Source organism: Mesitornis unicolor, unplaced genomic scaffold (assembly GCF_000695765.1).
Source record: "Mesitornis unicolor isolate BGI_N332 unplaced genomic scaffold, ASM69576v1 scaffold24331, whole genome shotgun sequence".
In the NCBI taxonomy this organism is placed as follows: Eukaryota; Metazoa; Chordata; class Aves; order Mesitornithiformes; family Mesitornithidae; genus Mesitornis; species Mesitornis unicolor.
The window spans coordinates 22,742-44,587 of NW_010163478.1; the positions used below are offsets into that span (position 1 = coordinate 22,742).

At 39.2% G+C, this 21,846-nt stretch overlaps 1 protein-coding gene across 1 annotated transcript in view; it reads right to left on the bottom strand.

Annotated features, from left to right (window-relative positions):
* Positions 1 to 15,256, bottom strand: part of LOC104548072 (lethal(3)malignant brain tumor-like protein 3) — a gene marked incomplete at its 3' end in the record, with an annotated part of 30,680 nt that extends 15,424 nt beyond the window's left edge. Inside the window, exons 1-2 of the mRNA XM_010193986.1 lie at positions 15,149 to 15,256; positions 1,870 to 1,981 (exon numbers count right to left, since the gene is read on the bottom strand). Coding sequence (XP_010192288.1) covers positions 1,870 to 1,981; positions 15,149 to 15,250 — 214 coding nt within the window. The remainder of the gene's footprint in view (positions 1 to 1,869; positions 1,982 to 15,148) is intronic.
* Between the last annotated feature and the right edge of the window lie 6,590 nt (positions 15,257 to 21,846).

Sequence of the window (21,846 nt, forward strand, 5' to 3'; positions counted from 1 at the left end):
AATTTTGTGACAGGCACTGCACTGACTGCCCACAAAGTCATCACTGCATGGAGTCCATCACCTCATCTCCTGCTGACGTGCCTCGTTTTTGACCTATACATAGTGTCATTTGGGAAAAAAGGTTTTGAGGGGAGTCACCTTTCAATCAGTTAACTTATTTCTGGAAGCAAATCACTGACTACATTCTACAGTCTCTGACAGCAGTAGCTATCACTCAGCCTGCCTGAGGTCTACCAGAAGTTAAAAATCACTAATGTGTAACAAAGACATTTTCAAATGGCACTCACTCTAAGCTACAATTTCCCTGCAAAAGGTGTGTGACCTGGGAGAGGATGCTGTTTCTTTCACTCACAGGCAAGTATGAAGCACTGTCAAGTCCTCCAGCTTCTAGAGCTGGTCGTTGACTTTGCATCCACCCAAAGGGCAAATTTCAAGTCTCTTTCTTTTGCTTGAGCACTTTACTGTCTTTGAAAGCAGAGTCAAATGGACTCTCATGTACAGACTATCTCCACTAGAAGAATATAGAATTTATGTGCTATATTTATACTCCAGCATCATTAGTGGTTCAAAACAACTATTTCCTATCACAACTGAAAATTTTAGCAATATTTTTATCTTTGGGGTGCATTAAATTAATCAAAAATAGTGTAAGGCAGTAGAAGGATGCTTACTTGGTATGTTTATGTGTTCACAAATACACTTCAATTCAGTAGCAACATTGGGTTTTTTTAGGTTTAGCAGGTAGGGGATGAAGTTGTATCACAGAATATTAGGAGTTGGAACGGACCTTGAAAGACCATCTACTCCAACCCCCCTGCCAGAGCAGAATCACCTAGACTAGGTTGCACAGGAACACATCCAGGTGGGTTTTGAATGTCTCCAGAGAAGGCGACTCCACGACCTCGCTGGGCGGTCTGTTCCAGTGCTCTGTCACCCTCACAGTAAAGAAGCTTTTCCTCAAGTGTGCTTTACTATGATCTCTCAGTCTAGGGAGAGAACCTGTAGTGCTACTATGCCATCACATCTTTGTCGTTCTCATCACAGATTTTAATCCTGTGTCATGATCACTGCCTTGGAGACAGGCCTACAGAACAGAGTAGCTGTGGGCTGAAGCTTCAGACCTTACAGCTGAGACCTAAACTACTTTCACACTGATATAAATGTTTCATCTATCCATAGAAGTCACATCACAACTATGTAAACCAACTTTCCTTGAACAAAAAAGGCGCTTCCTTATATCAGTATTTTAAATTCAGGAAACACCTTATTTAGTAGACAGATACTACAACTATTAGAAATATATCATTCAAGAGAAACATAAATAGTTACTATACACTAATTTTAATACTGTAAAAAAGCACAGTCAGCAGGTGGAAGGCAGCAGTGCAGACATACACTGAAATTGGTGGCAGCAACTGCGTAGCATCCAGTACAGTGTGAAGGAACGTGTGCGCATGGTACTTTGGTCACAAATGCAGGCAGTTAGTAAACTCTGTGGGCAGTCTATAGAGTACTAGCGCAACAAATATAACATCTAAAAAATTCTCAATAATTTTAAATACGAAATTTACTATTTTGCAAATAAATTGAGGGAAAATATTGATTTTAAACTTAGAAAAAAATACTGTTAGAAAAAATTGTGGCTGTAATTGGACTTCAGATGTTTAGCAGTGGAATTACTTCCTTTTAACTTAAAATGCGTTAATTTTCATGCTTATTCACAACCCAAGAAATAGGTAACATCATGAGAGATACTCTGTGCATTAAAACAAATAAAATTATTTTATTTTGGAGCAATCTTTAAGAAAAACTGATATATTAAACAAAATACAGTCTACCACAGAAAATGTTTACCGCCTCTTAACTGACCTTCTTGAGCGGTTGGAACCATCCAGGTTGTGGTAGCAGTTGCCTTTTTAACACTTTCTATCTCAGTTTCATCTGTAATCACTTCCAGGGCCCCAAATTCATTCACTCTAAACTGTAAGACAAAACCAATGTCATAGAGTATAGTAAAAATTTACTAATACTCTCTTATAGCATCTTCTTCTATTCACCATCATAGTTTTTACATGGTGCCCTCACCATATTATCCAATTTCTACGTTTTTCTGCTTATCCCCAAGGAACCTGAAACAAGCCTTTCTTGTTTCTATCATCACAGAATCACAGAATCTTAGGAGTTGGAAGGGACCTCAAAAGATCATCCAGTCCAACCCCCCTGCCAGAGCAGGATCACCTAAACTAGGTCATACAGGAACGCATCCAGGTTGGCCTTGAATGTGTCCAGAGAAGGAGACTCCACAACCTCTCTGGGCAGCCTGGTCCAGTGCTGTCACCCTCACAGTAAAAAAGTTTTTCCTCATGTTCGCATGGAACCTCCTATGTTCCAGCTTGCACCCATTGCCCCTTGTCCTGTCATTGGACATCAGAGAGAAGAGCCTGGCTCCTTCCTCCTGACACTCACCCTTTACAAATTTATAAACATTAATGAGGTCACCCCTCAGTCTCCTCTTCTCCAACCTAAAGAGACACAGCTCCCTCAGCTGCTCCTCGTAAGGGAGATGCTCCACTCCCTCGATCATCCTTGTGGCTCTGTGCTGGACTCTCTCCAGCAGTTCCCTGTCCTTCTTGAACTGAGGGGCCCAGAATTGAACACAATATTCCAAATGCGGTCTCACCAGGGCAGAGTAGAGGGGAAGGAGAACCTCTCTCGACCTACTAACCACCCCCTTTCTGATACACCCCAGGATGCCATTGGCCTTCTTGGCCGCAAGGGTACATTGCTGGCTTGTGGTCATCACGCAAAATGCAAACTTATTTTGTTACTTAAAAATACTAATTTGTAATAGATATTGATATAGATGCCTCCACATGCAGATCAAAATCTAACTTACACACATTAATCAAAAAATCAGTAACAGAAATTCATGGTAAAATCTCCTAACTACATGCTTTTCATTGCCAGCAAAATAACGCACTCCAGTTACTGAGTATTTTTTCAAGGAAATGGGAACTGAACGTCAAATACAAATGCTTCACAGAGTACAGATATTTCAGCATCCTCCGAGAGCACAGTACTTCTCTGCTGTAAAGTGCACATAAACAAACATCTCAAGGCAGTTTATGAGCTGTTTAATTACACGCTGAACGTGGCATTACTGTCAGCCAGAAGCAAGGCTTCACAATAGCCCACATGCTGTGCTTACACAGGAGCACCAGGAGTCAGATCCATCCTGCTGCCAGCAGAAAAGCATCTTCCAAATGCTGTAACAATTATAGTGCTACCAGATGAAAATAAACCTCAGCTTCCCAGTCACTACGTGGTTTGCAGGCCCAGGTGATTACAGGGGTTGAACTCCAAACAGCGGTCTGTTCATGGTAAGTCTGCTCTCAACAGTGAAGGGCTGCAACTCTCTGAGCTTTGCCACAGAGGACAGGCCTCTAGCAAGTGAGGTGCTCTCACCAACAGAGGTCAACAGGAAAAGTTATGGTTGAGAGAGTTTTTCAAAGCTCCCCAGCACCCACTTGTGTGAATATTCCTTCAGGGCAGTAGCAGGAAGCCTTTTCTTTTCTTTTCTTTTTCTCTAGTAAGGCAACATTACCTTGGGAAAATGAGAAGGGGAAGAATTGCCTGCCACTATGCTGATCTGTGTGCCTACAGAGACTGTGGGATGAATCCTTCCCATTCACTTTGGACCCAGATACAGTACAGTACCAAAAATAAGCCTTTCTGATTGAAAGCAGGATGAAACTCATGACGTACATACCACAACAGTGTGCTTTCACTAATACAGTCCTTCCATTTGCAAAGAGCCACCAGGTCCTAAGGAATGAGAGCAGCTCAGAAATAGTAAGCTGAGCGGAGGGAGAAGAAGAGAAACTCACACAGTCAAATGACTTCCGGAGCCAAGATTTTTACTTGCAATTAGCTACACTCACAACAGATACACCAGTGTGGACAAACTGTCGACAAATCCATCTGGACTGAAAGGCCAGGAGTTCAGCTTTGAAAAGCAACCAAATGCAGTAACACCACATGCTCATACTCCAGTTTGTGTCTTACAGCTGACTTAAGCGCCCAGCCTGACTCCTATTTTGGTTAAGCTCATTTATGCTATTCATGCTTTGCTGCCTCTGCAAAAGGTGGATGCCAGTTCCAGCCAATTCCTTGCTTCCAAGAGCCCTAACTCTGCAACAGCTGGCTCAGCAAGAAGGCTGCAAGCACAGATCAAAACACAGTGCTGTAACTCACCAACCAGCAGGTCAGAGGGAGGTTACTAACCAACTTCTGGAAACTCTCTCGCACCTTCATATAGCATCAGCTGGAACATCCATACACCAAACCTATTTCTGAACAGTCCAATTAATACCTGGAATATTTCCTCATGATCCGATCGATGTTCAGCCCTGACACTATACATACATTCCTCCTCCATCAGGGCCTTCTGTGATATGCAAGGATGTCACCCTAGTTAATGCAGCGACCTGCCAGCCTTTCTGGCTTCAGAGGAATGACTGACAGGCATCAAATGACAAAAGACAGATGACTGCAATGAAGGCTGCTCGCAGCTACCCTTTCACTGGTGACTGTACACGGCAGTGAGAGATGAACCATTAAGGAAGCATCTCTTCAGCAGTTGAGCCACCACACCAAGATGGACTAAGTGATGGAGAGTAAACACTTGCTACTGCCTTAGCAGGCAGGAGGGCATCTGTTCGGATGCAAACATGAAGCAGATGTGTCTAGTTTTGCTCACTGCTTCCCCAGCTACAGCTTTAGCATTACTGTGTACACTGAGCTCTTCATAGCTGACCAGAAAAATGCCTCAGACCTGGGGAGTCGTACTCTGGTTTTAGCTGGGGAGGAAAAGCAATGAAAAACTTGTGACAGAGATTAATTGCTTGAGAACAGGAAAAATAGATGTACAGAGCAGCATGCTGCACAAAGCCACCACGGGGTAAGAGCTGCCAGAGCAATGTGCCAACTAGTGTCTACTGTTGGAAGCATGACAAAAATGTATCTAGAATAATGGTGGTTGATGTGTCTATGAAAAAATTCACCACATTCCTAAGCCTCTTCTACTTGTAAAGTAGGCGACAAAAAAAGTAAAGGTAAAGTTTCTGTCATAATATTTCCTCTAGTTTTGGTGATCCAAGCTAAAATATAGTAAGAGCAGTCCTGTAGCAGGTGATACAGAGGGAAGGAAATGGTGCCATTGAGCTTATTTCTGAGGATGGATTCCTTTTTGAGAAGGAAAAATTTGGTTTTAAGTCACAAAACTCCTTGTAAATATATACATTTGCACTGGATGAAGAGATTTTCCTTAAAATGTGTTCATCAAAGCAAGCAGTAAAATTCCCATTGATGGAAACAAAGTCAGGCCATTATCAAGTAGTTCTTAAACAATCTCACAAAGCAGCCTATTTTTTGTCACTTCAATGTTTAAAAGAGAATGAATTATAAAGATTGATGGGTATGAATTTAATTTACTTGACTTTTGTCAAATGGCTGTTTACAAATTTTAAGTAACTTCTTAAGAAGATAATTCTCTATCCTATCCAATAGTACAAATGGTCTTAAAAGATCAGAAGGCGAAGAAGAAGATAACGAAACCTCAACAGCTTTCACAAGCTAATCTAAAATAAGATAAACAAAAATAAATGTAACACTTGGATAGAAAATTTAACTTTCAAAGTTTCCTGTACAGGTGATCAACAAGGGCAAAAATACACATTTTCAAGTTACTTAAGTTCTTTTAACACAAATATATAATAAACTGAGTTGGCAGGAGAAGTCCAGCTGTTAATGGGCAAGTATACAACTCATAACTTGCTTAGCTGCCTTGTTTAGCAGTTTCCTCAAGGATCAAAAGGGAATTAAACAGCAGCTTCCTTCTAAACATCATTAGAGATTCCTTCCACTCAGAACTGAGATACATTTTCACATTCTTGGGAAATGATGCTCTTATATACTAGGACTTCATTTTATCTGAGTGTTAATTTAATCCCTAGGAACATTTTAATGTTCATTCAACAAATAAAGAACATATTGGCAGAAATCAAGGCTTAAATAAATAATAATCAAACATTATAAATACTTTCTGAACCATTTCTGCCTCTCCATATGCTAAGTTCTTCCACAGGGATCAAAATAATTATCAATAAACATTTTTTTAAAATTAAAATTGCACTAAAATTTACACAGGACTGGAACAAGTATCTTAAATCACTTAGATGAAGCCTTTGCTTACTTCAGGTAACAGTATCATACAAAGTATTTCATAAATGTTTCAGATGCAATAGAGACATAGTCAGATTTTCTGTTACCGGTGCGTCGACTGAAGTCCATTCCTAAATTTCTTTCTCAAAAGATTTTCTTATAACTTTTCATTTACATCTATTCATAGTCAGATTATACCCATTTGTTCTTAACCCAGTATTACCCTATGGATTACATAGCTCTTACTGTTCATAACTTCAAAGCAAGAAATTATGTACCCCCAAACTTGATTTTTTTAGGCTAAGCACAAGCTCCTTCTGTTCTTCCTATCAGCCCATCATTCTTTGCCCACCATGTGCTGGGCTCAACCATGGAAATTCACTTTCTCAGTAAATGTGACTAAGCATCTGCAGTCCCTCTTCTGGTGGCTTTAGGACCTTTCCATTTCTAATGGAAGTTCTTGGCCTGATCATGCTGGCTGGAAGGCACTCTGTAGTTTTATGTAGGGGGAACGATATGTTAAAAGGGCTTTCTGTTCTCTTTCTCCACATTTCATAAAAATACTTTGAGTATGCATCACTATGTGGCATAAAAATAAATTTGCAAACAATGCGAAATGTCTACCATATTGTAGAATTCTTGGAAATTCAAACCTATTGGGAAGAAATATACACAATCTAGTTCCAAATTAAGTCCTCACTATTGCATGTGTCTAATACAGAGCAACAAACATCAGACTATCTCTGCTGTTCCTTGTGCACTTTTAAGAGCGTACAAGACTTCATCAGTACCCACAGAGATCAAATCAGAATAAAGGCTGCTACTGTCTTATACAAGGTAAAAATATTTGGGCAGAAATAAAAAGGATGAAAAAGGAATTATAATTGAAGTGCAAAGTACGAAAAAAAAACAACCTCACACATCTCAATTCACAGCTTTAAAATAAATTAGAAAAAGCAGCCAACACTACCATCTACTGGGCAAGGTAAGGACAAAGAGTTCATTGCAATAAAGACAACTGTTGCTGCATTCTGACTGTAACTTCAGGAACAAAACTTTTCTTGACCCTACAACAGTGTGATTGTGGACTAGCTCAGAAGCAGCCTGCAAAACCTGTATTCTCCAAAACAAAAGTAAATTGAGGAAATGCTCTTTATGCCTATAAGTAACTAAACTTAAAGTAGCAGAGTTACAGAGCAGTGTAACAGACTAACACCTGGGACTTCAGTGATACAAGCCAAAAAACTACACTCAGATCTCTGGTTAGCAAACTGCATCATTCTTGATTTTAATTACCATTTAATCACAGTGATTTCAGTGGGACTGCCTGGATAAATCGGAGCCTTTCTGGCATCTTAGAGCTCCTCCTCTTTTTAAAGCAAATGAATTGTCTATAGACACTGTATTGTCCAACCACATCCTGCTAAATGACAAACTATTTTTTCCATATTACTTAAGCTGAATAAGCTAGTAAATGCCAGAACTTGTCCATTTAACCATTCTCCTCTTCTGTGTGTGTGCAATACAGTCTTTACATGCATGGTCACATACTATTTTTTCTACAGAAACCCTGCCCCAGGCAGAGGCTGGAGAGCATTCAGAAAATGAGGCAGATGTTGGGTATTTTTATACTCTTTCTTCAAGCAGTAAAGCCAGTCTTATTTACTCTACACAGTTTGAAAGTAGAATGAATGTTTGTTTTCTTAAAAACTCACCAAACATAGAGCTTGTAACTAAATAAGCTTTGGGCACTTCAGCAATTACTTTTACAGTGCAGTGAGAAGTAATTCCTGAAACAAAACTTCTGTTCTCAGCCACTTACAAAAGAACATAAAAATATCTCTTCCTGTATCTTCATCCTTCTGAGTACTCTGCTCCCAGCTTATTTCAAAGCATTCAGTAACATGTGACCCTCTGATGCCTGCCTGTTCCCAAAATCTTGACTCTCCCAGGGACAGAGGTCAGAGGAACGTGGCCCTGCACCTGACTCTTCCCTTTCTCTAATGACAAGAAAGGATCCTGTCTGCATGCCCCTGCTCTGCAAGTACAGCAAAAGATAAAAAAATAAGTAGGATCCCAGGCTGTTTAGGGATCCCTAAATTATAATCTGCAGAGATTAAATTCCACATCATGACCATGGGGCAGGGCCAGACCTCCTCTCACTGGAACGATGCTGTCAGCAAGCACTTCAAGCAACCTTCAATTGGTTTTAAGATGCTTCAGTAACATTGCAATAGGCTAATCCTGAAGTAACTAAGAAAAGAGAACAATTTGCATCCAAAAGGGAAGGTTTTTTTCCTATCTGGGCAGGCACAAGCAGGAAAGGATTACTATCAAATTACAACCTTCAAAAAAATAAAAGTAGAAAGATTCATCACTTCTGAACTGAAAGCTTAGTTACCATCAGAAAACATGTACCTTTAGCAAGAGAGACTGACATTTCCCCAGCAAACCGCCAATACTTCAGCCTTGTCTGCAGTAATGTTTATCTACTTTATTCTTAGATGCTCCTCAGGCTCTCCCAATCCTCCCCTCCTCTGCCCTGAGTGCTCAAGAATTATCTTAGTACCAGAGGGCTTCTCAATGACTTCTCTCCACTGTAAACTCAGTCTGCCTTATTATCTCCACTTGAGTAGGAAATTGCAGCTGAACAGACTTTCTTAAGGTGACACATAAATCAGCAACAGTCAGAAGTCAAGGCCTGCCAAGAGATGCTTATTGATCCAGAAGTCGACCTACAAAGCAACTCTGACTCCAAATTACTTCAGCCAGGATATTTCTAAATACCAAAAGCTAGTATCTCATGGGGAACTCAAGCAAGTGACAAATAACAAAAAATAATGGCTACCTGCCAAAGTTTTGGTTCCAGGGAGTTGTTCAGCACCGCACAGGAAGGCTGTGGTAGAAGCAAGTGCAGCACTAAGCTTTCCTGTGTGGGATTTACCTGCATTAATCACAAAACTATTCCTTTTCCTTCCTGAAATCCGATGCCCAGTTATTTACATGTCTAACAGCATCTACAGCAAAAGACACAGTAAATATTGTGGTAAAACAGGACATGATCGTGTAAGTGAAGATTCTACCATGACTACATATGGGGAAGCCCAGTTAAAGATCCAAAGGCGAACCTAATTCCAGCATTTCTTGGCTTTGGAGTTTTAGCAATTTTAATAGTGAAATTTCCTTTCTGGTCTTTTTTTTTTTTTTAAATAAGGTTACATCATTTTATGACAATGCAAAGTTTTAGCCAGAAATCTATGGCAATGAAGCACAGCATGAACTAATTAATTACATTAGATTGCAACCAAAGAAAGTTACTTCCACGTAGAAAAGACCAGGCTACTAGGTACATCTGCTGGGGCTCACACGTAGTCTGAGAAAGTCTATTCTGCCTTGCTTTCTCCTCCCTGAGCTACCCCCTTACCAACTTCCCTGAAGGGAATTGATCTTCTCCCTGGAATAACATCCTTCCAGCTCAGGCAGTGATTTAACTGGTTCTCGGTAGCTGATGTTTCCCAAGGACACTCTCAGGGCCTCTCCCAAGAGAGAAATGCCTCCCCAGATTCAGTGCAGAAAATGTCACTGCGTGAGGACAAAAATACCTTTGCACTAAAAAAGCACTGTCGTTATTTACTGCCTGAGACACTACCAGTATTTCTGACATATAATCATGTGAGAAAAAAAAATCGGATGTTTTCAAAATGTTAATTATCTCAAGCAAGCCTGAACGCAAATCCAGAACGGGCAGGTGGAACACCACACTTCAGTGCCTTGAGCTGCTGTACCTATGCATCTAGAAACACAGCACTCACTCTGAATCACCATTACCTCCTTTACAGCACAGCTGGAAATACCGAGCATCACTGACCATTATTCCACCATTCATGTTCCACTATTAGAGATGGTTTCCTACAATATTAGCTGCCCAACTCTATTTATAGGTTAATTTCTTCATAATGATTTTTTTTCCTTTCAAGCACAATTTTTAAGCTGGAAATAATGACCAAAATTCTGTCCATGCAGTATGTAACAGCTCACTTTCCAAACACAAGCACTAGAACTTATTACGAAGTACTTCATAAACTTCTGTCACTGCAGAAGGAAGTGCTGTAAATTATTACAGTTTTTCCAATTTAATGAGCACATTTAAATCTTGAAGTGATAGTGTTACTGCCTGCACCAGGCACAGAGATTTTTTTTTAAAAAAAAAGAGAAAAAGATAATAATATTTCAAATTTACATTCACACCATGCAGAGTAACTGGTAAGCAATGACGTTTTTCAGATGAGCATACATTACTTAGCCTGCCACATGAAGGCATCCTGTAATTTGTAAACCATTTTAAACTCTACTGGAATTCAAGTTTTCTGTTTTATTTAAACATCTTGAAAGAACTAATATACAATGCTAAAATTACTGTTCTCAGTCTTTGGTGCATCACACTGTACAATTTTTAATTCTCCTCATCTCCTGTATAATTTTTAATTCTAGCGCTTTCCACAAACAGTCACTATTTATCTGTCACACAGCACGCTCAAAGCAGCTTTCAAGAAATATAAACTATTTCATGACTACTTCTGCTAAAGAGTTTTAACAAAATCTATACGTATTTCCACAGTCTTCTCCAACTATGCGTGACAAAAATCTAACAACACTGCAGAAAATCATAGGAAAAGAACATTTTCAGCATTTTACCAATGTGGAAACAGCTGCAGACATAAGAGTCCATGGCACGGCTGAGAACAGAGGCTTGGTATCTGCCTGGGCTCCCTTGCTTTGATTAGACTGGGAAGGGAGTGCCCCCTGGTGCAGGCTATCCCAGTCAAGTCTGGTAGGCATGAAACTGCCCATGGGCCTTTGTAACAAAAAGAAATAATGCAATTTCCAATTTCTGATTTAGTTGTTCTTCTATGTCATAAGAAAAGTTAAATGTAAGCAATTATAAGAAAATATTAAGAAACATTATTTGTAAATGTTTCAAGCATTTTGCACTACTTAGGGTTCTTCACCAGCTTTTATTCACACAGGAAGTTGTATTCATGAAAATGAAGTGCTTCTTAAAAAGAATGGTTGCTCAGATATGGTTGCTAATCTGAGGAGGCTGGATATTAATATAGCACACAAAAGATTTCTTAAGAAGTGCATATGTAAAAATAAGCATGAAACTACATCATGCAAGCAGTAAAGACAAGCAAATGCCCTATGACTTACATGACTAAAAATAAGGACTTCAAGCAGGTAACTGCCCCAAACTTCTATATTAAAAAGCCATACTTCAATGTTTTGTATATGTTCAACTTGAAATATGCTCATACAATATAGTTTACCAAATCTGAGTGCTCAAAGACAAAAGACTAAATGTGAGAATGTAATACATTGCCTGCAATGAATAGTTCACCTATCCCTTGTTACTTATTATTAAAAAGAAGGGCACTTTATTACCAAGCTGTAAAACCAGAATCTTTGGATGTGTGCATCTTGCTACTACACTGTTTTCACAGGATTTTTCAATGCATTTCCATGTAAATACACAGCAATGGTTTGACATCTTTAGTGCAACAAGTCTATTATAATTTTTGAAAGACAAATGCAAGCTTACAAGAAGTAACTGCTATGTAAGGCCATTTTCTTTAGGTTCGGGACACAGTATTGAAATACTCTTGTTATCAGAACCGTTCAGGTAAACCACCCACATAAACCTTATTCTGCAAATTCCACAAAGAGCATAACATATCCTCCACAATCACATGCACAGTTTCAAGGGATTAGTCAACCTTTTAACTATCAGCATTTAGAAGCAGCCCTGAAAAATGTTACAATTATCTTGAAAGCTTAGTAATTCTTACTGTTCTAACAGTTCAAACTGGTTTGGTATCTAAAAAAATGCCTAATATTTCACTGAGTCTGATGCTCCCTGGTCCAGTGAGCTCCTCAGGCTAATTCTATATTGTTAAAAAATATTATTCCTTCAGTCAGTGTCAGAATGGCTTCATTTCAATTTCATCCAGTTACCCTTTGCTTTTGTATTTAAAACTACAAAAAAAGACCTGAATGAGCTGCCCGGTCAATTCTCTCTGTATCTTTCATCATTCTGGGTACATTACCATCGCATCTCTGATTGTGTCTTCCCTAATGCCTGGACCAAAGAAAGAAACTCTGTCCAAAAATCAAATACCTGTTTCCAACTAAAAATAAATAAAAATTTGAAACAAACAAACAAAAACCCAAACCAATACAAACAAGCAAATAAACACAAACTCAAAAACCAAACAGAATAGTAACCCTAAAATGAAGCTCATGCTTTCCTGAACATAGTTAAGAATCTTCTTACATGATTTCTTGAAGTTACCCTCAGCTACACCTCCCAGTCCCTTCCCTTGCTTTTTATGGAAGCTTTCCCATTCCTCTACTACTTAATGACCCAACCTTTGCTTTGGTTTTGTTTCATTTGACAGAGGGCAACAAGAACTGAACAAAGCACATACCAGTGATTTATATAAGATTATTATATTTTCCTGCATTGTTCCCTTTTGTATTCCTCAAACATTTCAGTATTATGTTTGCCTTTCACACAATGTTGCTTATTAAAATAGAAAGGAATTTTAAAAGCCTGGACTTTTTAAAAAAATCCAGAACTGGTCAGGGATGTGGAGGCTGATGATAGCCTTGGCAGCAGCAGCCATAAGATGGTGAAGTCTGACATCCTGAAAGAAGCAAGCAAAACAAGTACTGAAATAGCAGCACTGGACATCAGGAGAGGCAGATTTTGGCTTGTTCAGAGACCTGCTTGGCAGGATTACATAGAAGACTGCTTTAAATGATAAATGGGTCCAGGAGATCTGGATATCTCTCCAGGGACCTCACACCATGAGAACGACGCATGCTGATGTGCAAGAAGTTAAGCAAATGTGGATGAAGGCCAACATGAATGAACTAGGGACTCCTGGCTTAGTTCAAATGGAAAAGTACGCAGAAGGCTAAACTGGGGAAACGTTAAATAGAGAAGGTATATAGGAGTGCACAGCCATGGAACTAGGAAATTCAAAACTCAGCTGGAGAAGAAACTAGCACAGACAACAAGAAAGGCGTCTGTATGTGTACAGGCAGCAAAAGCAAATTACCAAATTGGGGGGAGTGGCTGATAAACTAAAGGGCAAGTTTGCTATTCAGAAAGACCTTGACATGCTGAAGAAATGGGCTAACAAGATATCATGAAGCTCTACAAAAGCTCATGCAAGGCCCTAACACCTGACATAGAACAGCTACATGCACCAGTACAGCCAGGGGCCGACTACTTGAAAGCAGCTTTGCAGAACACCTATGAGTTGAACGTGAGTCAGCAACACGCCCTGGCAGCAAAGGGGCATCCAGGGCTGCTTCAGCAAGGGGGGAGTCAGCAGATCGAGGGAACTGACTGGTCCCCTCTCTTCAATACTGATGAGACCACATACAGACTACTGTGTCCATCGCAAGAGAGACAATGACATACTGGAGCAAGACCAGCAGATGTCCACCAGAACAAGTAGGGGTTGTAGCAGACGACATGCAAGGAGAAGCTGAGAGAACAGGAGAGATTTTACTGCTGTCTTCCAGTAGTTAATGGGAAGATATAGACGGGATGGAGTCAGATTCTTCTCAGATGTGCACAGTAAAAGGACAACAGGCAACAGGTACAAGCTGCAAAAAGGGAAATTCCAACTGAGCATCAGTAAAAGGAAAAAATCACTATGAGGGTAGCCAATGCTGGAACAGGTCGCCCATCGAGAGAGTGGTATCTCCAACTTTGGAGATAACCAAATCTGTGTTGGCCAAGGCCCTGAGCAATCTGATCCAAGTCAGCCTGAGGTCTGGTGTGGACAGGGTTGGTCTCCTGAGGTCCTTTCCAAAGGAGGTTATTCTGCAAGTCTATTCTATGACTCTGTGATTTTTAAAAAACCAACCAACCAAACAAAAACCCAAACAGAAAAATAAAAACAACAAACACCACACAAAAAATCTACCAAAAAAAAACCACCAGAAAAACACACTCACAACATCTGTATCTTGTATTTGAATTTCAAATATTTTTTGACTCTACTTCAACAACAGAAATTGTACCAGCCACCATGGCATATAAAGTTCTTCTAAAACCCATGCATCTTCTAATTAATTTGTGAGATTACCTTCAAAAAATAAACTATGAGAAAACCTCATCAATGTTACCCTAATGGAATTATATTAAGATATTGACTATAATTAACAGAAAATAGCTGCAAGACAGTCTCTAATATTGAAACTATTTTTAGCTAACAGAGCAAAGGGTATCTTGTGAGAACATAGTTTATTTATCTGATACTTTTTACTAATACATAAAATATTTTGAAAACAAAATTGTTATAATTTAATTTAGTAAATACAAACAGGGTGAAAAATGTAAAAGGACTATTCCTAAATAATTTAGATTTTTAAATTATACCAAGCTCAGAAGCACTCACTTTATTCATTTTTCTAGGCATTCACATGACAAAAGCAAAGCAAAAATAAACTATTTTTGGAAATAAAAATAACTAAGAATATGAGACTGTGAGAGTCAGTGACAGTATAAAGATTCTAAGTGAGACAACAATATAATACTCTAAGTGGACTGAATTTTCACACTTAACTTTTGAGGTTTCTTTTGGATTTTGTGCACTTGCTTACTCCAGTCTATATAGTGAGGCAGTGCTAATTTATGCCTTCCTACAGGGATGACGGCTGTCTATGCCAGCACCAGAAATTGAATCAAGAAACTCCAGAACCAAAACCTAACAGACTATAGTGCCTTAACTCAGAGCTGCAGATTCATGATTTATTCATGAAAGCTGATACCTACACACCAGCTTGTGAAATGCATTCTTTTGGCATTTAACACTTTTATTTCACTTATTTAAAAAATTGCGTATCTTACCTTTAGGTCACTTCCTGGTAAAGTACCTATGCCATCCTTCCAGTCCATAGCACTAAATACATCAAAATCTTGACCATTTCCACTTGACGCAGATTCATTCATGATGCATGTAGTACTAAAAAAAATGTTAAAAATAAAAAAGATTTTATCTGAAAATGCTAGAAGTGTTTTAATGCTTTTAACACTGGACATTTCATCAAATGTACTTCATAGATTAATATCAAACACCTCCCTCACGACAGCAGCAATTTGGGCAACTGATAACACTGCTGATAATATAACACTAATTAATAAAAACAAGAGGAAATATTTTAAAAACCTTGAAAAATAATACCTGTTTTATACACTAGGAGATTATAACATTTTAACTTGATGATCTTAAAGTTCTTTTCTAACCTGAACAATTCTGTGATTTTATCAATGAGGCTGTGTGGGAGAGAAGTGAAAAATTTCAAACTGCAAATAAATTGACATGGGGAAAAGATATCTCAAGTACACCTAAGAAAAGCATTTCTTCCGCAGAAGGAAAACATGAGTGCATGCCTATCATAAATACATTAAGCATCGATAAATAGAACTGCTTTTCCTTAATATCGGATAACATGCTGATGTGAATGCTTCATCCAAGTTCAAATAAAAATTTCAAAATTAATTTGAAACCATCTTTCATTTTTCCCGACTGACTCAGGACACCCAAATATTCCTTGTCTGTTTCCATACAGTTTCACTAGATTTCCTATTGCAAATTTCCTATTGTAAAATTTATTTGCATGTAGAAAAGCACACATACACCAGAGAAAACTACTGATTTGAAGACTTTTATTTTACTGGATCCCTCTGTTTCAGAACAGTGAAAGGAGCAGAGAGGATATTTATCTTCCAAAATAGTGGATTTGGGCATCCTCTTCTGCGGTAGGAGTTTATCCCACACCATTTACACAAGCAGCAAAATGCCACTGCTTGCCACTGACCTCTGGCTTTGGTCACCGCTCGTCATTGCCACAAAGAGAGCACCAGTTGCACTGAACTGCAAATGCTCCCAGCAGCCAGCTGTGATGACCACCAACTTCTTACAACCCAGCAATCTCTAAATCTGTGGCCTGGCACCTAATTTACTATTTGTTCCATGTGAAATCGGAGTCATTCATTTTCTTTCTGAGGAACTTCTGCACTATGCCTAGCAGCTGAAATGACCTGCAGCAAAATTATCTCTGTCTTCGGTCTGTGAACTATTAGCAAAAGCTCACCCCTTTTGAAATTTATACTTTCAGAACTTTTTAACAAACACTTTCTAAGGCTCATACTTTGTCTGCAGACTGTAAACTTTTGCCGTAAGTATCAGCATTTGAAATTCAATTAGGCAGAGAGCTTCCTCAGTGCCTGACATTGTTTTCTAAAATCTAATTTCTAACTTAGGTCCCACTCCCAAAACCTGCAAATATATATTAATACTCTCTGAAAATCTGGAATTTCCACTAAAAAAGACTGAGTGAAATTTGTTCACTCACAGATAACAGAAAAAGATGCAAACCAAGCAGAAGTAAACTCAGATCATCTAGAAGCTTGTTACTGAAGGTCTGAGGAGAAAAATGCTTAGCTAGTTAACTCTGTTGCATGAAAAATAATTGAACTAACTTTTTTTAATCAAAAAAATTGTATCAATCACTGTAACACCACCACTACAGACCGATAGTACTCTGGGTTTGGGTCTGCAATGTGGAATTTCTTGTATTTCTCCTTGGTTTCCTCCTAATTTCTGGCAGAATTATTTAAAATCCCGAGCAACCTCTTATTCTATGAATACTTTCACTACACTACAGCTACTACACAGTATCAGCAGAATCACAGGAGCTGGGCCTCAGTCTAACCACTGCTTAGGGAACTTCTGCATTCCTTTTCATTTCATATGACAGGTAGAGTTCATAGAAGGCTCTTTCAGAAAACTTTATGTATTTCACATGACAAGTTTGAAGTAAGAAGAATCACATAATTCAGTGTGCCTTCTCCATCTCTAATTTCAGTAATTCTCCGTGAGAAAGTACTGAAAACCACATCATCAATGAACAAAAATTCATTTAAAAATATGTCAACAAAGCTAAACAGATTCAGCGTGAACTGAGAAATTCTCCAAACCCATAGACCTTATATTTTAAAATCACTCCCAGGCAAAATCCACCACCCTATCTCAGGGCACCTCCTCCAGCACAACTTGGATGATCTATCTGACCCAAGAGCACGGTACATCACAGAGTCGAAGCCCACCAAGCATCCAGCCTTCCCCACCACAGCAGACCTGCTCAAGCAGGCTGACACCGAACTGACCTGCAGCACCATGGCAGAGGCACAGGCCTTCCCTCAAGAACACAAGATCCAAGCTGCTAAGGAGTAGCTGAAAAATTGGATCTATTCAGAAACCCATGAAATATTAAGGACATGAAACATGCTGGTTTAAGCACATTGCTGTAACAAGCTCCCTGCAATTAGCCTGGCTAAGCAAACACAAAGCCGTGTTCTGTATTAACTGAAGTTTCTAAGTAATCTTAGATTACCACCCTGTTTGGAGGACACTTCACTCAACCCTCCTGTGGTTTATTTATTATAGAAAACACGTTCCAATGGTTTCTGCAGAAGGCAAGAGAGAAGCAAGGAAGAGATTTGGGAGGCTGCGGGGAAACGATTCCTCGCAGCGGCCACTGTCCCAAGGAGTAAGGGGCAGTGGAGAGCCAGCCACTCCCCTTCAGATGCTGCTGTTCCCAATTGTGCTACTCCCATTATAGACACATTTTGTAACGGAACCAGTTGGGAAAAACATGACATGGGAAAAAAAAATCTTAGAGCCTAGCCTACTTGGACATGATGTACACTGTGAAAGTAAAAAAATACACCGGTAACGGAAATGCAGAGGGGATAGTGCTCTCAAGAAAACATAAAAATTTTAAATTAATTACACCTAAACAACTTTCCTTCGGTAACAATCAGCTGTAAGATATATTCTATTGTTCGATAAGGTATTCATTATTGTTTTTCATTTAAAATTAACTGAACATCAGAGGCACAATCTGTACTTTCACATTCTGCAGCCTTCAGAAATGTTCTTGGTGGGGATGAAAAGGTCACAGGGCAATGCAGCTAGAAATGAATTTACAAAAAAGAATTACATTTAACAAAATATCTGTTTCCAGCTTTGCTGAGTTTGAACAGATGAAAGATAAGGCTATATCCCTCTACTAATGATAATAAGGAGCGAGATAGAGACCCATTAAATTGCTACAGCAGTGAGGTACTAAAAAACGATGAAAACATCACAATATATACATCCAAATCACAGAATAAAGAAAACTACAGAATGTCTTATCTACTCATTTTCATTTTCAGTTTTAAAGCTCTGATGTAGTTATTTGAACTAGTATAACTTCTTCCATAATTATTTAATTAGCTAGCGTTTCTGCTGCTACACTTCCTGCAAAGTAGTAGAAGTTGTAGATGAATAAGGGGCAAAGTAACTACAGTACTGTCCCTATGTCTGTCACTGAAAGCCATCTAGTGTGAATGAAAGGACATCATAGCAAGAACATGGAACAGTCATCTTCCAAAAGCATCTCCAAAATCCACTATTAGGGATGTAATTGTATCGCAGTCTTCACAGCCATCAGCTATAACATTTACAGAGGACTGCACTGCATGTTAATATTTCAACATTAACTTTGTTTTAGATATATGTAATAAATTCATTAAAATAAGCAAGCATATAAAATAAGATTAGACAAAACCTTTAGAAAAGCCTTCATTTTTACAAACCGGTTCAACAATAAATGAGTACCTCACAGAGGAGACACTTAATGAGAATAACAGCACTGAAAATGAGATAGTTTCATCTGGTGAAAGACTCTCTGAAGATGTAAAGCAAAGAAACAGGAGAGAATATGCCAATTAAACTTACAAGTAGTTTTTGAAATAATTACAGGGTTATGTACTGAATACATCAAGAAGTAATAATAGAAGAATTTTTCTTTCAGTCAGTGCTTTAAAAACTACCCGACACCTACCCAAATTTTGAAAATTTAAAATGATACCTGAAAAATGTCCATGATTTTAGGCCAGCAGGGCCAACTCAATACCAGGTCACTGGGCAGCAAAGAGAGGAGATTTCAGCAGTAAGGCCACCGGTCAGCACTGGCAGACTGGCATAACCTGTCTGTGATAGTGGATCTCTTCTTTTTATACATCCCTGTGTACTTTTATTTTTGAGTATTTCTGAAGCCACCATGACAACATAGCACAGCAGATTTGCTCTGTGCTGGTCCTCTCCCCAGCTGAAAGCTCCTGTGAGGAGGGGTAAAAGTGGGGTTGTGGAGCTGGAGGAGGTCTCAGCAGCAGAGGTCCCAAGGGAGGTGATGTCCTTATGGAGCAGAGCCACGGTCTTCCCCATAGGGCGAGGTGACACCAGTGCTGACAGATGTTCAGAAACAAAGGCAACAGGTGAGGTTTTTGTCCTAATATCGTAGGTGGCTATTTTGGGCATCTCCAAGTGGGAGGCTGCTTGGTGTAGCACGCATGGGCTAAAGGGACACATTTTCCCTACACTATAAATCAGGAAAACAAAGCGGACCAGAGAGGACTCAGTGTACCAGAGCTGCAAATATGCTAACTTTTAGACACCAGGAGACAAGTGGATGCTCAGCTTCAGCTTTATTTAATGTGCAAGAATGTGACCACCACCAGGGCTGACTTGTTACACCACATGAAGCAGAACTACCCCTCTCAACATAAGCTTCCTCTCTTTCAGACAGACTTTGTATTAAGCTTGCTTCATAATGACAGGAAAAGCAAAGCCAGCTGACTGTAAACCCACTGAGGTAAGCCCTGCTTTTCTCCTCACAACCCTCTCTTTGAGCTAGGTGCACCCCATGCTTGTGTCTTTCTCATCCTTCATCTTTTTGCACCTGATTCTTCACTTAAAGAAAAACAACCACAACAGGAACTGTGCAGGAAATGGTAAAACGCTTTGAGGCAATCCACCACATTTCAGTATCTCCTTTGTTATGTACCTGTTCAATGGTTTGATTACTTCAATGTTTCACTAAAAGAAGTATCTGCAGATTACACATTTCCTTCAAAATCTCATTTTTTGTCATTTAGAAACTGCTTCACTAGTTCTGCCATGTTTCTGTTCCATGTGTTGAAGAGCAGTTTGAGTAAATCTCACTATTTTGCCTCTTATTCATAAAGTCTATTACAACTAAGTTATTTTAAAGGTAAGATATATTGCTTAAATATGCATTCAAGGATTAAAATTCTTTGCAATTCTTAACATTTGTAACAGAAAATGGACCAGATTTCCTATTGTTGATGTTCCTTTAGCATTATTTCCTCTTATTTTATCTGTTGCTACTCTTCTCCCTGCTAGATTCTCCAGAGGTACTATGTACGTTCGTTTCTGCTTCCCAATACATCAGCTTAAAACCTTTTTCCTCACAGAAAGAATCTGGCCACAGATGCGTTACAAAATGCTGTGAAGTCTGAGCCTGCACCAGTGCCAAAGGAAGTTAATGCTGTCCTCACCTGAGTCTGGTCTCCATCAGCGAGCTAGCACAGGTATCCCATGCCATTGCTAGAAACTGGGTAACACAGGTACGCACAGCCTTCATCTACTACCTCATTTTCAAATATCCACAGAATATCAATACCCAACACCAAAGTTATCCCATCATCTAATGAAACTTACCACTGACAACCTTCATTTTATTTATAAATAACCTGTACCTCATGCTGAAAAAGTATTTCCTCTGCAACTCTTTCATGACTCTTTTATTTTCTGTTATTGTCTGTGCAGTCCTGATTGGAGGTTTAACCCACTCAGATAGGAAGACAACAACTCTGAAAGCCTATGTCTTAATTCCTCTTAATTCCTTGAACCAGGCACAGAAATTTACAGAAAACTTCTGCCTTCGTGTATTCATGCCTCCTTCCCTCCCCTGTGCAGACACCTCCTTGAGAACAACTGTGATGCACCAAATCTTCACACTATCACCTGACCTATTTCAAATTGTTATTTCTTTCTGCAAATTAATTCAATATACATCTGAACACTCCTTTTGTCTGATTCAAGCCCTCCTCTTCTTCTGCCTGTTCTTAGCAATATTCACGAGCTCTGCTGTCCTCAAACAATTAATTCACCTATTCCTAGCTCCTAAATACACTCAGCAGGTTACTGTATTTATAGACTTTCCCTTCTCTCCAATTCATAAAGAGCTTGTGATCCCACTGCGGTGAGCGGTCCTACTAATGGATCACTAACTACACATACGCTCTCGCTTTCTTCAGTAAGCCCCATGCCAACTAATCACTGGTTCCTCACACCCATCACTCACAAATCCCTCATCATACTTACCAGCGGTATTAAAAAAACCAAAGAGTAAACTGAATAACCCACAAAAAGTCAACCACCTCTCTTCACAGAATAAGTGATGCTCAGTAAAACCGAACAAGTCAGAGGAAAAAGATTCATCACATAATAATTTTCTTCAGTTATTAGAATTTTTAAAAGCAACACTCTAGAAAAACTCATTAAACTAAAGGTGAAACATACACCACCACAACAAAGGAAAACAGAGCTCACTGCAATTGCGCAACTGACAACAAAAACCATCCAAGAAGGTGATTGCTTCAGCTACGTTCATTACAGCACCAGTTCATCA